Source organism: Haliotis cracherodii, unplaced genomic scaffold, assembly GCF_022045235.1.
Source record: "Haliotis cracherodii isolate W230 unplaced genomic scaffold, xgHalCrac1.p SCAF_7, whole genome shotgun sequence".
Classification (NCBI taxonomy): domain Eukaryota; kingdom Metazoa; phylum Mollusca; class Gastropoda; order Lepetellida; family Haliotidae; genus Haliotis; species Haliotis cracherodii.
The window spans coordinates 46,320,163-46,338,950 of NW_027266330.1; the positions used below are offsets into that span (position 1 = coordinate 46,320,163).

General features: G+C 40.6%; 1 protein-coding gene across 4 annotated transcripts in view; it reads left to right on the plus strand.

The window, feature by feature from the left end:
• LOC139449089 (LIM and senescent cell antigen-like-containing domain protein 1) overlaps positions 1 to 18,788 on the plus strand; it is a 58,544-nt gene that overhangs the window by 23,305 nt on the left and 16,451 nt on the right. For 3 of the 4 annotated variants that reach the window (XM_071230558.1, XM_071230557.1, XM_071230555.1), the window contains exons 2-4: positions 6,262 to 6,372; positions 15,604 to 15,717; positions 17,850 to 17,895. In XM_071230558.1, the coding sequence (XP_071086659.1) occupies positions 6,262 to 6,372; positions 15,604 to 15,717; positions 17,850 to 17,895 (271 nt within the window). The remainder of the gene's footprint in view (positions 1 to 6,261; positions 6,373 to 15,603; positions 15,718 to 17,849; positions 17,896 to 18,788) is intronic. The other variant, XM_071230556.1, reaches the window with a different exon arrangement.

The following is an 18,788-nucleotide window of genomic DNA, read 5'->3' on the forward strand; positions in this document are numbered from 1 at the left end:
CACTTCTGCCTTGGAGACTTATGCAAGTCTAATTTCCTCCCAGCATCCTTGTTACAACTACATCTACATGATACGTGCAGTATGTCCCATCATGTCACAACTCACATTGTGTGAATATTGTGCTGCAGCAGCAAGTTTTCACCTGTGTATTAAATATGAAATTTGATCCTCTTGTGACCTTCTCTCACCGACTTTTACATTGAATATTCTGGACCTCGTGCCTGTGAAGATATGCTTGGTGAACACCATTATTTTCAACTGTGACCCAGCTATCAGTCTCCTGTATTATGAGTGTGCATAATCCGTGAAGTGGTACTGTGTGAAGGGAGCGTATGGACTAAAGTGTTAAATATAGGGAATATTTTGTATTTGTGGCAAAATGAATGTATTTTGTGGCAAGTTGTATATGTACTATGTCAAGTATATGGAAGAACCATATTCTGCTTGAAGACAGTAAAAGTTGTTGTTTTTAGCATACTGAGGGGATGCCATATAAAAATAATAATTATGATGATGTGTACTATGTGCATCAGTGTGCCCTTGAATGTCTCATCCTCCCTGGGGAGTATACAACCCAAGCTTCCAAGTAGATGCTAGAAGTAAAGCATCACATTACTATCTCATTCTACCGGGTACCCATTCTCTGCTGGGTAAACAGCATATCCTCCCTGGGGAGTATACAACCCAAGCTTCCAAGTAGATGCTAGAAGTAAAGCATCACATTACTATCTCATTCTACCGGGTACCCATTCACTGCTGGGTGAAGAGCATATCCTCCCTGGGGAGTATACAACCCAAGCTTCCAAGCAGATGCTAGAATTAAAGCATCACATTACTATCTCATTCTACCGGGTACCCATTCACTGCTGGGTGAAGAGCATCAAATTTTCAACAAAGCTAGAAAGCTACTTATGGAGACACCACAGTATGGGTCAGGACCGAAGCCCTAATAAGTCCTAGGAACCCAGCATTTCCTAATTTTGTCTGATTTGTGACCTGTGTGCTGTACACTGTGAGGACCACTCGTAATGTGTTGAACCTGTGAATAGGTCTTCAGCAACCCATGCTAAATGCCACAAGAGGCGACTATGCTTGTCGTAAGAGGCGACTAATGGGATCAGGTCGTCAGGCGTGGTGACTTGGTTGATGCATATCATCGTATCCCAATTACAAAGACCGATGCTCATGATGTCAATCACTGGATTGTCTGGTCCCGACTCGATTATTTACAGACCGCCGTCATATAGCTGGAATTTGCTGAGTGCAGCAGAAACAACAAACAAACATAATGTGTTGCATTGAGCGTATTAAATTTATAAAACCTTTATAATTTAAACAAACCGATTTGAAAGGTACAAGAAATGGTCTTGTGGTAACATGGTGGTGAGGTAGAATCAGGGCTATTGGAAGACATATTCAGCTCCAGCCAAATGGCAGTCCATCAAGCTTGAATCAGGCCAGGGAGACAACACTTTTCTTTCCGTAGTTCATAAGTTATTAGAGAAAAAATAAGCAGATGTTTCAGAAAACATTTTTTTTGTATTCTTCAAAAGTAATGTGGCTGTGAATGCATGTGAGCTCAACATTGTGTCTCACCTTTTAGTACATTGTTACACACCCTTTGTGTCCAATAGTTAAGGTATCACAAGGACTAGTAGAAATGTGCCATTTATAAGGGTTTTGCTGTCTGTTGTCATTATTAGGACTTGTGGACTTAAAATGTTACTTTGTACCGCTGATGTTATGGACTTCTTTTCCACTTTTCAATCTGTGGAATCTGTAAACAATTCCATGTAAAAGTATTGCCAGTGGTGATTCATTCTTTCCAGGGAATTATTTCACCTGAGAAAATTTGAAAGTGTCTGAAAGTGTATCCCCAAATTGCAGGCATATTGTTGAAGCCGACTTCCAGAAGTCATCTGGAGTAGTTTAATCCTGAGTCGACAACATAATATACAACCACATTACAAAATACCTTATGAACTGATGACATGACCAATGAATTTAAGTAGGGTTTTATGTGTGAGGTGTTGCGTGTGCTATCCAGATTCACTGAAGCGTGAGAGGCACTCACTCGTTCATTCAAGAGGATCTCAATCTTTCTTCCTGTGTCAGCCTCAAACAGAGTTTATTTTTCTAGCTGTTGCCATCATGTGACCAGAGGTCACCATGAAATACTTGTGTGTTGAGGTCGGTATCCCCAGTATGTGAAGGCTTTCCTGGGCTCAATTTAGCTGTAGAAAACAGCAACAGTGCTGCCTCTTATTGAAAAGTGTAACCTAATTGTCATGTCTGCGTGCACCAATTGTATGTCCCAAACAATTCTAACCCTTACTTGTCCACACACACAACATCAATCTTTGAACACTCTCAATATCTCTAAAATGTAGACCCGTGAAGATCTAGGGTAGAATATGTCTTCAGCAACCCATGCTTGCCCTAAAAGGCAACTATGCTTGTCGTGAAAGGCGACTATTGGGATCAGGTGGTCAGCCTCACTGACTTGGTTGATGCATGTCATCGATCCCAATTGTGTGGATCGATGCTCATGATGTCAATCACTGGATTGTCTGGTCCAGACTCATTATTTACAGACAGCCATCATGTAGCTGGAATATTGCTGAGTGCGGCGTAAAACAATAAACAAATCAACCAATCTAAAATGTATTTCATGTAATCCATGTGTTATGTGTAATTTGTCATACTTTCTTGGGCTTGATGTCATCAAACTGTGGGTACTTCACGATTATGTGCACACGTTGGTGTTACATTTTACAGCAGTGTGTATGTGATGCTGGTAGCTAACTGGCCATTGTGCTTTGATAAAACTGTGGGACGAGGGCGCAACATGGTTTCGTTTGGTGTTACCTTGTGCAAGTTAAATCAAGCTCCTTAGAGGGAAACAACACTCCAACTTTCAGTTATCTCGCTGGCGCCATTTTGATTAGCCCGCATAATCAACAGAAACCAAGTAGCACCAGCTGCCAAACAAACTGGGTTTTGACCAGGGAGGGGCCATCTGGCAAATCCTTAAAATTTGGATTTGTAACATTTGGGTTATGCCAAGGTCACATGGGATTTCTCAGTTAGAATAGGTAACCAGCAAACTATGACAGTCAAAAAAGACGACATGAGTAGATGTGATTGTCAGATTTCAGTGACTTGGTTGATTGCATATCATCACACCCAGATGGTGTAGGATGTGCTCATTATGTCAACCACTGGTTTGTCCGCTCCAGACTTGATGTTTTTACCAGCTGTCATCAAAGCTGGAAAACTGCTGAGTGTGGCATTAAACAACAAAACAACCTTGACTTTCATGCTAAATTTCAAGCACAGTCGACAAAATAGTTTACTTCCTTTCAATTACATTTCCCTATTGGTATTACATAAAAACCATAAATCCCTTATTTTGGCAGTAATCACAACATAAAATATTTTTTGACAAGCACATTCTTCATAGAGCACCACCCCTACTCCACCCTCATCGTAAAAAAAACTTGATCCTTGGCTAATAAATTTTCAAACATCTTACAACCTTATCATGCTTATAAATCCTGGTGACCTTTGGTTTTCGATTTGTCAGTTTTCAGCCTGCTGTGATCCCCGTCACTTCATGATAAGGGAAATTACTCTGCTTGTTTGTTTAAGTAATCGGGTACTTGGCAAGACAAATAAATCAAGTGCTTGATAGCATGTGATAAGTGGTACTTTCAATACCTGATAATACCCAAATTATTATCCCCATGTCTGGGGTAGTTATGTTTACTCATGGTTTACATACCTATGTTTGTGTGTATACATCTAGTGTGAGTCAACACTACAATAATGGTCGTGATGACGAATAATACTGAATGTGCAAACATGTTTATTTGGGAAACAAATATCTGGTTGGACCATCGGTTGATGCAGCATGAGGAAGTTACTTTTCAAGTCATGGAATGAATCGTGGTAATTGCGACATGATAGAATGATGCTGCAGATGATTATGCATGTTCTGGCATGACGAATAGATGGTCAAGTCACAGTGACAGGGTCTTACTGGATCCAAGATATTGCATCTACATAGAGCTCTGTCAACCCCTGGATGTCTAAATGAGTGAGAAGCCAGGGTGCAGGGGCCGCAAGCCCTGCCTTGGGGGGGGGACGGCGAAAACTGGTTTTGAATGATTTTTCACGCCGTGTTGGTTGCAATCGCGATAAATCGAAAGAGAAAAGCGTTTCAAAATATTTTTATCTACATTTTATATGAATGCGTGAGAATATCTCAACCTTGCGTGTGAGCGTGACATAGGTGATAAATGCGTGAGACTCACACGAGATGCGTGAGAGTTGACAGGTATGCATCTAATATTTGATTATTCATAGACCACGGTCATATAGATGGAATATTTCTAAGTTAACAACAAATAAACGAACAGTGGTTGATTTTCTTTTCTTTGGAATCACCATCAATAACAGTCCTAAGGCCCCTCAACATGTGCAATGACATTACATCAGTGACAGTCCTCAGGCCCCTCAACATGTGCAATGACATTACATTAGTGACAGTCCTCAGGCCCCTCAACATGTGCAATGACATTACATCAGTGACAGTCCTCAGGCCCCTCAACATGTGCAATGACATTACATCAGTGACAGTCCTCAGGCCCCTCAACATGTGCAATGACATTACATCAGTGACAATCCTCAGGCCCCTCAACATGTGCAGTGACATTACATCAGTGACAGTCCTCAGGCCCCTCAACATGTGCAATGACATTACATCAGTGACATTCTGGAGCCGTGTAACCATCCTCCCCCAAACGTATGACTGCAGGTCTCCAGGGCTAGGGAATATATAGACCCTGTAAATCATGAATTTAAAACAAAGTAAGGCATTAGCATGATTAGGCTGTCTGTGTTCTCCAGTGGGTCACAACCAGTAATTGCAGCAAACTCCAATAACTAGAGAACATACACGTTTGTTTTTCCTGTCCAATGACATGTTGATCTTCGTCATGAAATAATATTTTCATCTGTGGTGCAGCCATGAGTGCAACTGTCAACTTTTACAGGACACACACACCTGATGAAATAAACATGCTACTTGACCGGAAAAGTGAAACAATCTATATATTATGTATTTTTTGGCTGATTTTAGTCTGTAAATTGACACAGGCTAAAAAGCATGTCTGAATGTTATTTCACATGAGTGAAATATTGATTTTATTTTTTCTGATCAATACAGTATTTCATCACTTTATACACTCTCTGTCTTGAACATAAATGTGCAGATCCAAATGCAAAATAGTAAAGGCGTGGCTATTTGTTATCGTGGATGTAGCCGAATTGTTCTTTGGAAAGATGACATATGTTTAAACCCAGGCATCCTTGATTCAGAGTAACAATGGGTGCTCTAAACTTGCTCCGGGGTCACCTGACCCCATCTCCAATGGAGGGGTTCTCAGATCGTAATAGTGTATATGATTAATTTTATGGAGACTGATACACTTCTTGATTATACTTCCTCGTCAGTGTTCATCTGTATGGCTTCAGTGACACGCAATGACATCTACTGGTCCTGAGTTAAAGCAAGTTATATGATTCATCATGTTGACTATTTTTACTGATTTCACTTAATCTAATCAAATAGAAAATAATATTTCAAAAAAGAAAAGAAAAAGAGAGAAACCATATTACCAGTTCAGACGACCCATGAAGATCCGGGGTAGAATAGGTCTCCAGGATCCCTTATGATGCTTGCCGTTAAAAAGCAACTATGCTTGTCGTAAAAGGTGACTAATGGGATCGAGTGGTCAGGCTCTCTGACTTGGTTGAAGCATGTCATCGATTCCAATTGTGTGAATCGATGCTCGTGATATCAATCACTGGATTGTCTAGTCCAGACTGGATTATTTACAGACCGCCGTCATATAGCTGGACTATTGCTGAGTGCGGCGTAAAACAGCAGCCAAACCAAACCAGTTCAAACCTTGTCATTGAAACCATGTATTGTTATGTCCAGTCTTTGACCAATGACCACAGGTAATTTTGTTGTTTGTTTATGTCCTGTCGGGGCGGTTGAAGAGCCTAGTGGTTAAAGCGTTCACTTGTCACGCAGGAGACCCAGGTTCGATTCTCGACATGGGTACAATGTGTGAAGCCCATTTCTGGTGTCCCCCGCCATGATATTGCAGGAATATTACTAAAAGCGGCGTCATTCACTCATGTCCAGTCTTTGACCAATGACCGCAGTTAATATTGTTGTTTGTTTTTCAGCACAAACATGTCCCTGGGCAATGCAATATGCCGGAGGTGCGGCGATGGCTTCTCTGCCACGGAACAGATCGTCAATTCCAATGGAGAAGTTTGGCATACCCAGTGTTTCGTGTAAGTTGTCATGGTGATGTAAGAGTAACCATGGTAATAGGTGTAGGCTAGTTATGTATATCAAGTATAGTTATAATAACATCTTGGCATATGTTGTTGGTATGTTTTATGAGTATAATGTGTAGTCTATAGAGATGGATGTCTTGTTTCTAAAATCTGTGAGACCTACTTGAAACAGCTGCCAGTACTTAGAACTGGTACAACAATAAACAGGTCAGGGTGTGTGATGTGTTCGTGTAAGCTACGTGTGATATGTCACATATTCATTAGCTTCATCATCATCCATCGCAGATAACTCATATAATGATAAACATGATAAAAAGCTGTTGGCTGTTTGTCTTATCAAGTAGGTCGTCTATAACTGTCAGTATCACCATAACATTAGGCTAGATAAGGTTCTAGTTCTCGCAACTGTGTGCAGGTTATAAAGAGAACCAATATTTATGCATAGCAATGCATTAATATCACCAGTACATACATTTATACATGACAAAACCCCAGTGTGGATTCCTATTAGAATCACCAGGTCAGTGTCATGAAGGGAAGCAACTCTTGTATGCCTTAATCTTATATATTTAGCTGATCAGGAAAACAAATACATTTCAGCTAATACTGTTTGAGTGACACTTGTAGCACAGTAAATAGTGTGTTCACCCATCAACCATTGGGACTGGGTTTCATTCTCATAATTGAAATATTCAAAAAGTCTGTTCACAATGTCCCTTGTGGACATAAAATTTGTTTTCAATAGAAACCACTCCTGAAAGATATACAGCATTCTTGTGAAGTGTATTGTTTCTGAGTTAAAAAAATTCTTTAACAATTGTTATCTTACACTGGAAACAGCAGGAAGTGTAGGTGTATGTTTTGTCCATAGTACAATAGTGCTGAGAAAGAGCAATAAATAAGCCCTGTTAAAGAAGACTTCTACAATTACATACACACACGAAGGTCAGAGAGTATGGCACGTGCGTCTGTCTGTGACACTGGTGGAGACATCCCTACCCCAACTCTCCAACACACAATAATGGCTTTGTCACACTCCAGAGCTCTTCAAACTATGTATAAAACTGACACACACACACACACACACACACACACACACACACACACACACACACCGATGTATGCGCCATTCATATAGGACTTATGTCGTCGCAATGGTGCATGTGTCTGGTAATTAACTGTAATTAGATCTTGTGTAAAATACAATGCGCCTGACGAGTTGGATAGGTTGTTATGCTGGACTGGATGGAAGTAGATCTGTGAACATTAGCTGATGAATGGGGTGTTGTTTAAATAACCTGATTTAAAATACAGTCCCAGGTATTTAATCAGACAAGCCCAGCTTATAGAAGGAAAGTTCTGAACTTAGGGACCTTGGCTGGTATTATGACACTGGCGTCCAGCATGTGTCATTCAGTACTTAATTGTGAAGTTATTCCTGTTAAGGATAATTAAGGTAGTTTGAATGTTCCCCTAGGCAGATATCTAATTTCGGGACCAGAACTTCGCTGTTTGGGACCGATTTGCCTCTCACACAGACCCTGAAACCAAACTATCCGAAACATCTTATGCTAGTCTATGATTGATACTTGGGCAAGTCTCAATTTCTTCTTTGAAAAGACAGCCTCAGTGGTCTAGTAGTAGAGCATGCGCCCGGAGAGCGGGAGGTCCGGGGTTCGACCCCAGTCTTGTCATACGAAAGCTTGTCAGCTTGGAGTCGGTATAGAGCATGGTATCTCAGTCAATGCAAGCAGTGTGTATACTTGAAAATAGGATTTGACCAAAAAATTACAAACATGATCGAAAACAGCCACTGAAACACTACTAACTTCAGGTTCAATCCACACCTATGATACCAGTATCAAATACATCACTATTGAATTCATTTTAAACCACCATCAAACATGGGCGTATACTGTCTTTTGACTGGAAGTTTATATTACAAGACATTTTAACCAAAATATAATAATTCTTAAATATTTTCATTTGAGAGACTAAATGTTAGTCCAGATGCCGATGTTCTGTGCAGATCTTGGAAGAAGGTCCTTTAGTTAGTTGTGAGGAAAACTTTATCTGAGAAGTACTCTGTACCAGTACATGAATATATTCCCTTATTGGAGTTTTTTATTTATTGTAGAATGAAAACATGTCACATTTTCAATAGTCTTTCATACAGAACCTGAAATAAAATATCTAAAGAATTGTACAGTGTTTAATAGTTTGGCAAGTCTAGATTTCTTAAACATTTTAAAAAGATGATATTCTCTTCAGATTCTTTATCTTATATACTAAAAGATAATTTACCCCTGCAAATCTTTGAAAAACACTGTCATTTTAGAAACGTAATGTTAGTCTGCATTGTCAGAGACAGATTCCCACTAGGCACCATAAGGAATCAATTATGATGTAAATAAAATCTGGTTTATATTATGGAATAATTACACTTGCTGACTTGTATCAAAACCAGATCAAAATAATTAACAGGGACAAATTTCTAGCGTAAGAGTCAATCCAGCAGAACCGTGGTTGGGTCATGTCCCAGTTGACATTGACAGGAATGACAACCATGCAGTCTTCGTTATCTGCAGGAAATCCAATCAGATCCTACTTCCCTATCATGACCCCACCAATAGTCTGTTTATGGAATTTGATATAGGAATGTTTCTTGTTTACTGCTCTGTGCTACACTGCTGTCATTTAATACAACCATCTTAGTAAAGATGATCTGAGCCCCTCCAGACATCAACAGTCATAAAGCCACTTACAACATGCACGATCTTGTCCCTTGCATCATGAGCGTTATGATCTGGAAGTATTAAGTCATTAAGTATTTGTAAGTGGTAAATAGTTTTGAACATAATTTTGAGTGTGTAGGATTTGTACTTCAGTCAATACATTTACAAGGCCTCTGTGCCTGATTCATCATGGAAAAAGGGATATGAATTTTGACGCTATCGGGTTAGTTAAAAAGTATTCTTAGTGGAATACATATAATGTCTGAATAATGTATTCATTATGTATTCAATGTCATGGTCATTTTATATGGTTTTAATAACATTTCTTTGAAAAACTATACATTTGGTAAGTTAACCTTCATTCTTCTGACAGAACAGGCCCCCAGTAAACTTATCATTATACTCAACTGACATAAGGATGGGATAGTTGCAAGCCTATGCCATGGTGATTCAGGGTTAGCGTAGGCCCCAAACAACCTGTGCTGTAAGATGTGTCTAAATTGACTGGTGGTCAGGCATGCTGACTTGGTTGGTTGCATGTCATCGTACCCTGATGGTTTGGGAATCGTTGCTCACTGTATCAATCACTGGTTTGTCTGGTCAAGATTTGATTGTTTACATCAATATCCATATAGCTGGAATATTGCCAGCTGTGACATTAAACATAGCAAACAAAGTAAACTGATTGGAGCTTTACAAATAACCTGGCTGATTGTTTCTTATTGTACCCAGACTTTGGTTTGTTGCTCTTGTTGGCAACCACCTGTTTGCCTGGTAGACTAGATAACATACAGGTCAACATGATATACATGTAGTTGGAACCTTGTTTACTGAGGTATAACACAACATTCGTCTCTCATTTTGTTTGTTTGTTTGTTATTCAACACTGCACTTAGCAATATTCCAGCAGTCTGTAAATACTTGAGTCAAGACCAGACAATCCAGTGATTGACATCATGAGCATCAATCCACGCAATTGGGTTACGATGACATGCATCAATCAAGTCAGTGAGCCTGACGACCCGATCCCGTTAGTCGCTGAAGAACTATTCTAACCCGGATCTTCATGGATGTACATTCACTCATTAATAACTTAGGATTCTTGGCTAGAATTGATCCCCATCAAGTTATCCTGGTGGGGAACAAATGGAAGGATGGTGACTTGGTGGATAGCATGCCATTGTACCCCGACAGTGGGGATCATTACTCTCATCATCAGCCGTTGGATTGTCTGGTCCAGACTCCATTATCTACAGTCCCCCGTCTTAGCTGGAATATTGCTGAGTGCAGCGTTTAACGACAAACAAACAAACAAACAAACAAACATACAAACAAACAAACAAACAAACAAACAAACATTTATAATGAATGATTAGAACTAGTATTTAGATTCACATAGTTTTTAAGTGGATTAATGTAATCTTACTGTGTCAGTTCTCGTATCTCACATCAGATCATATTAATATCATATTCATGATTTAACAACTGCTTACATTTGTCACGTTCATCACCATTTATTCCAATGTAATTATTCATGGACTTGATGATACTTGTTTCTTGTAGTGTTGTTCACAAGGTATATATCTATATCTATATGTGTGTTATGTACTGGCATGAATCTGTGTTGTGACTGACAATCTCAACAATCTGGTCATAGATCAGGGTCCAATCACGTAACAGATACCACGTAACAGATACCCATTGTCCCGGACTGACCACAGTAGACTGGATGTCTAACTATGCATGTTTGGTAGATTGTTGCAAGCAGTTAACCTGGCGACATGTTGATGTTGGTGGAACCTGATGCTAAGGGCACTTGTAACAGAACATTTTAGACGACAGCGATCATAGTCCATCTGTTAAAATAACACCCTAAGCACCGTAAGGCTGGACCTGTTGATTTCTTTTCTTTTTGTTCCATTTATTTTTATTTTTTTGGGGGGGGTGGTGGGGGTTGGGGGGTGGGGCACTGTCTCTCAATGCTGGGGACACACTTATAATAAAATGAAAACAATGTCGTCACTATGCCTCGATGCTGAGACACACTAATACAGAAATAAAGACGATGTTGTCACTGTTTCTTTGATGCTGAAAGAACTCTAATAAGCATGATAAGGAAATAAAGACCAATGTTGTTCAGGTTCATTCAAGATTCTTTTCGTTTAAAAACATTAACAAAACTTCATGATAGCAAAATGATTTTAAAAATAACCATAATCTCAATCTGTCACAGCTCATTATACATTAGATGTATTTAATGTTTGTTTGTGTAAAATTGATGACCTTCAATTTCTGATTGGAAAATGGAGCCATTTGTCATGCAGATATCAGGATTCTGATATAGTGACACATGTGTCCAGGTCGCTGACATCTGCTCATCCTGTGGTGACACATGTGTCCAGGTCGCTGACATCTGCTCATCCTGTAGTGAAACATGTGTCCAGGGTGCTGACATCTACTCATCCTGTAGTGACACATGTGTCCAGGGCTCTGACATCTGCTCATCCTGTAGTGACACATGTGTCCAGGGTGCTGACATCTACTCATCCTGTAGTGACACATGTGTCCAGGGTGCTGACATCTACTCATCCCGTAGTGACACATGTGTCCAGGGTGCTGACATCTGCTCATCCTGTAGTGACACATGTGTCCAAGGCTCTGACATCTGCTCATCCTGTAGTGACACATGTGTCCAGGGTGCTGACATCTGCTCATCCTGTAGTGACACATGTGTCCAAGGCTCTGACATCTGCTCATCCTGTAGTGACACATGTGTCCAGGATACTGACATCTGCTCATCCTGTGGAGACCCATGTGTCCAGGGTGCTGACATCTGCTCATCCTGTAGTGACACATGTGTCCAGATCGCTGACATCTGCTCATCCTGTAGTGACACATGTGTCCAGGGCTCTGACATCTGCTCATCCTGTAGTGACACATGTGTCCAGATCGCTGACATCTGCTCATCCCGTAGTGACACATGTGTCCAGGGTGCTGACATCTGCTCATCCTGTGGTGACACATGTGTCCAGGGTGCTGACATCTACTCATCCTGTAGTGACAAATGTGTCCAGGTTGCTGACATCTGCTCATCCTGTAGTGACACATGTGTCCAGGGTGCTGACATCTGCTCATCCTGTAGTGACACATGTGTCCAAGGCTCTGACATCTGCTCATCCTGTAGTGACACATGTGTCCAGGATACTGACATCTGCTCATCCTGTGGAGACCCATGTGTCCAGGGTGCTGACATCTGCTCATCCTGTAGTGACACATGTGTCCAGATCGCTGACATCTGCTCATCCTGTAGTGACACATGTGTCCAGGGCTCTGACATCTGCTCATCCTGTAGTGACACATGTGTCCAGGGTGCTGACATCTGCTCATCCTGTAGTGACACATGTGTCCAGGGTGCTGACATCTGCTCATCCTGTAGTGACACATGTGTCCAAGGCTCTGACATCTGCTCATCCTGTAGTGACACATGTGTCCAGGATACTGACATCTGCTCATCCTGTGGAGACCCATGTGTCCAGGGTGCTGACATCTGCTCATCCTGTAGTGACACATGTGTCCAGATCGCTGACATCTGCTCATCCTGTAGTGACACATGTGTCCAGGGCTCTGACATCTGCTCATCCTGTAGTGACACATGTGTCCAGGGTGCTGACATCTGCTCATCCTGTAGTGACACATGTGTCCAGGTCGCTGACATCTGCTCATCCTGTAGTGACACATGTGTCCAGATCGCTGACATCTGCTCATCCTGTAGTGACACATGTGTCCAGGTCGCTGACATCTACTCAACCCGTAGTGACACATGTGTCCAGGGTGCTGACATCTGCTCATCCTGTAGTGACACATGTGTCCAGGGTGCTGACATCTGCTCATCCTGTAGTGACACATGTGTCCAGGTCGCTGACATCTGCTCATCCTGTAGTGACACATGTGTCCAGGGTGCTGACATCTGCTCATCCTGTGGCGACACATGTGTCCAGGGTGCTGACATCTACTCATCCTGTAGTGACACATGTGTCCAGGGTGCTGACATCTGCTCATCCTGTAGTGACACATGTGTCCAGGGTGCTGACATCTGCTCATCCTGTAGTGACACATGTGTCCAGGGCGCTGACATCTACTCATCCTGTAGTGACACATGTGTCCAGGGTGCTGACATCTGCTCATCCTGTAGTGACACATGTGTCCAGGGTGCTGACATCTACTTATCCTGTAGTGACACATGTGTCCAGGTTGCTGACATCTGCTCATCCTGTAGTGACACATGTGTCCAGGTTGCTGACATCTGCTCATCCTGTAGTGACACATGTGTCCAGGTTGCTGACATCTACTCATCCAGTGGTGACACATGTCCCGGGTGCTGACATCTGCTCATCCTGTAGTGACACATGTGTCCAGGTTGCTGCCAATTGGATTCACAAATTGTGAAATGACCTGTGTGACATGGAATTTCCTCCCACATTGAGCTGAGAATTCAAGATAGGACTGAAAAACAGAACATTCACACACCCACTTAATTATGACCCTTTACGTACTTCCACGCTGTGTGGGTTCCTATCCCGGTTCGCCCCGATTATGTTTCTAGGTTTGTCAGCACCATATTCGTGCATGTGGGTTTCACCAAAGTGGTAAACGTCTGAGACCTGGTTCATCGCTTTCTCCCACATTAGGCTGACATGCCGTGATATAACTGGAATACTGTTAAAAACGGCATTAAACCCAACTCACTCACTCACACTTCCACATTGATCAATTGATCACCATGTATTCATCCATTCTTTCATCAATTCTTTCATAAAGTCAATCTGAATGGCAGCCATAGGGCTGCATCATTTAGAAGATTTTTGAAAATTAATTTGAGTCTTCTTTGAATTTGATATGAACCAACTGTGTAGCTAAAATATCTTTTACTCATTGACAGCTGTTTTGTTAATCCCTTTGTCCATCCATCCCTCACTCAGTGTATCAGTCTGCTAAACGTCTGTCCATCCAGCAAATGAATTAACATCCATCGTCCATCTTTCTCAGCAGTCACTCCATCCATGTCCATTATTATGAGACCTCACCAAGTTTAGATAGGAGCTGACAAAATGTAACCTGATTGTGTGGTTTCTGACTGATGGGCCAATTGATGATCATCACGTCAACTACTGGTTTGTCAGGTCTAGACTGGATTATATAAACCGTCAATATGATGCTGAATATCACCAGCGACAATGTTAACAAAACACATTTGCCCACTCCATCCACCCATTAAAATCATCTATATAATCACTGACAAGCTTTAACAACCTGTAACAGGCTACTGCATTAGCATGACAAGCATGGACATGCATTCAGTGACATGAACCTACACTAACATGGTACTGTAAGGGAGTTTACAATATTATATACACACATAAGCGACGCATCTTTGATGATATTTCATCAACTGAAATCTAATCTAATATTTTTTTAATCTTCAAAAGTATGATACTAATTCTCTCAAAGGCTTTTTATTTTTATTGTCAGCTTGATATAACATTTAACAGCCTATAGGATAATAAACCTACTCATGCATGTAGCATTTGAATGTATTTATTTCTACTTGATCGGCTTTTTTGTTCCGCATTGTGGCGCACCATTCATTCCTCGGACTGGTTTCATGTAGTACTGTTGTAGATAGGTTGTTCTTTATAGACTCTCTGCAGCTGTTGTACAATAGGCCAATTGGATTTCATAACAACAGCCAGTTATTTTCACTAAAAACAAGACATTATTTGTGTTTAATTTACAAATCTGGCCTCTCTTGTGGTCATGTAACAGTATGATCATGATGAAAGTGTAATAAATTTTACATTTCGGAAGTAAAATTCAAAAATTCAAAAGTTGCATTGTATCTTATGTGAAATAAATTCTTGATTTTATAAAATATCTGGCAGTATACATGTTATGTGCTTGTATAAAATTCTAATGTCTAGAAAATTTGATTTTGTTAACACACATAAATATTGAATGCATGAAGTTGATACGTGTTTTGTTATTCCAAGGAGATTCCAATCAGAACCTTGAAATCTGCCCTTGATTTTCACAGCATGAAATGATATTTGCCAACACCTCTACTCTGAGATGTTAACAATGTGTTGAAGACATACTATATAACATTTTTGAAAACCAAACGAAAATTGAGAAACATGAAATTTTGTAATTGCCAAATTTATTAACTTTTTTGTGTAGGAGTTATCTCCCCTTGATAATGTGTCCATATCTCATGTAGAGTTACCTCCCCTTGATTCAAAATAGAGGATTTCAAAGTTTTCAAACAGTTATTATGAATTCAACACCATTTGCATGTAATATTGTATCCTTAATGCATCTTGTATCTACAGAATTATGTATTGGTTTTGGACCATTGCTTTGTAATATTCTGGCTTGGGGCTGTTTAACAATGTATTCTTCATGCCATCACCCATTTCATATCTGAATCTAACAGCAATGGATCCAGTGAGCCGCGAGGGCCCATGTGCTCTAAATGCGGAGAGGATATTGAGGCACAAGAACAAATGGTTAACTACCACGGCCAAGTTTGGCATCCGTCATGTTTTGTGTAAGTACCTGGTCTCTGATTGGTTGAAAGCCTTGTAAGAAAACACTTGGATTGTCCAGATCAGAATGTTTAAGGTGCAGGTTTGTGTTGATAGATTGTTGCAGAAATTGTCATTTGGGTACTCTGGCACAACTGATCATCCATATCCACATCCACATCCACATCCATGACCAATCTGCTTCCCCAACCCAATCTAATCCCTATCATCTCCCACTCCTGGAATCTTTCCATCCAACATTCACATCCACAATAATCCAGGGTTTAATATCTCCGACCCTTGAAGATAATGGTTAGAATAGGTCTTCAGCAACCCATGCTTGCCGTAAAAGGTGACTGCTTGTCGTTAAAGGCGACTAACGGGATTGGGTGGTCAGACTCGCTGACTTGGTTGATGCATGTCATCGTATCCCAATTGTGTAGATCGATGCTCATGATGTCACTTACTGACTCGATTATTAACGGTCATATAGGTGGAATATTGCTGTGTGCAACAAATAGCTACAACGTATCCACTGTATGATGATAAGTACCCTGACTCACTGTAGCTTCCGAAATGAAGCTATGGTGGCAAATGGGCCAGGGGTATGGGATGGAGACACTGCCCTGGATCATCTAGGATGCATTCATCAGTGCTGCTGTGGTGGTTTTGGCCAGACCCTGCTTTTATATGCACCGAAAAGATCGGCTGGCCACAATGCCTAACTACAGGGTGAGGCGTCACCATGGTGTGTATCTGACACCAGCTCCATGTGGTTTGTCTGGTCAAGATTTGATTACATTATGTAATCTGCACTAACCACCCACCAATCTACCTGTCAGTGTCCCATATCATCACCCCACCCCTTCTGTGTATCCTCTCTAATGCTTAACCCACTGAAACCCATTTGGAAAATCTGGAATCTTTAAATTCATAAACATAAATATGTGCCCTATTTTATTCATTGTCCAGAGTATATATATTCACAAATTAACACCATTTTTTGTAATTTTCAGATGTAGTGTGTGTAAGATAGATGTGAATCATAAAATTTGGTAGTAGAATAGAATATTTTGTTTAGAAGTTTTTAGATTTTGGTTTGGTGCTGGTGTCTATGCCTGACTTAGCTTGGCTTCATATATGCACTGCTTCTAAACGTTCTCATGGTCTACATGTCATATTGTGTCATTCTGTATCTTTTTATGTCGGAGATTTAAAGATGGGTTTTGCACAGTCTCATCTGTTGTGACTTGTTGTTCATTGCACATTTGTATTGTTTTGTTTACTAAATGTTTGGATGTGTATTTAGTGTTTTGAATAAGTCACTTGTTCGATAGAAGTAGAAAAATACAAATACATGAAATATTTTGGGTAGAGCAGCTTGCTTAAAAATAATTTCAATTTCATAATTTAGAGCTGTTTCTTCAGCAAGAACTGATGAGAAGTTCTGCTACTAATGCTAAATGTACATCTGAAAACCAAAACGTCCACACAAAAACATCAACTAGTCCAAACTTGTTTATCAGCATCATTGTCAGTAGATTTTCGTGTTATTATGGACTTATGTTAGCTGAGCTTACTTGACCAAATGGAATTTTACTGGACTCAGGCTTTGGATCAGTGGCTAAAGTCAAGAACAGAAGGTCATTTAAAAGTAAATGTGTCATCACGAAGGTATTTCGTTTGATTTACTAGTGGGGATGTTAGTTGGAGGGAGTAGCTCGTGGACTGACAAGGGGATTGGGTGGTCACAATGACTGCTGGGAAGACATTCAAATGTCACCTGACTTTGTGTCATTGTACCCTGCCTGTTGATCGATGCTCACATTATCAACCACTGGTTTGTGGTAGCTTACATGATAGAGCTATGATAATTCTGACTGTGGCGTAAGTCCCAATTTATCTACTAAATAATGGCATGTTATAAAAGATTACATTCATCATGTGGAAGCATACTTTCCCAAGTCTAAAGTAATCCTTTATTAAGATTTGTACCATGGCTAATATATTGACAATCTATTTCACAAGGCATCTAACATCAATAAAAGTCAGTTTCCTTTCATGATGTCAGCATGACCTAACATGCTTGTTAGTTTGAGAAAGTTATGTAACCAGGGTGATGAAATCAATAATTACAATATTTTTGTTTTGTCAGCTGTGCCCAGTGCTTTCAACCATTCCCGGAGGGGATTTTCTATGAGGTAGGTTGCAGCGTCCCTTCCATCAATAAACCGGCTGTTCCACACCAGCTGTACATGCTGCATCAATTATGTGCATTTATCACAACCATCATAGCTGGGCATGCCATGTATTGCCGGGTCTACTGCAAGAATTGATTGTGTTTGTTCTGCCAAGTGATGTAACACGTTACATGACCATTAAGTGAATCAACAATCATTATGTTTGTAGTATTTGTGGTAAATTGATCAGGAGGGGATAAGTTTACGGCAACCTGTTGCAGTTTGGTTGCAGCAGTAATGACTATTTGTTATTAGCCTAGGAGCACAATCGTCTGAAGAGCCACAATTTGGTGTGGAGAGTTATGTCCCTTAGTTGTGCCAGAATCCTGTCATCAGTGTAATGAATGATTGTTTAAATGTTATGTATGCCCAAGTATTTATTGAATGTCGAGGGGGAGCACGGGTGGCCCAGTTGTCTAAGGCACTGCGATTCGCTGTGCAGAGTTGTGTCCCTTAGGCACGCCAGAAACCTATGATTGTTGGTTAGAATCCCGGTTCGCCCCGATTATGTTTCTAGGTTTGTCATCACCATACCCGTGCTTGTGGGTTTCACCGAAGTGGTTTCGGGCTTTCCTCCCACATTAAGCTGACACTCTGTGATATAACTGGAATACTGTTAAAAGCGGTCTTAAACCCAGCTAGCTTACTCACTCATTCACTCACTCACTTGCCGTGTCAGAGGACGCTAAAGGATGGTACTTGTTGCCCTGCCTGGCATTCAGTATTAACAGAATAAAACAAGGACTTGTTTGCTCAAAGTCAGTAAGAGGTGTCTGAGTGGGGTATTCTTGTTAAACTGCAGCCTGGTATGTCAGTGGGTTGGCACTATAAAACTGGCATAAGTCTGGACTAGT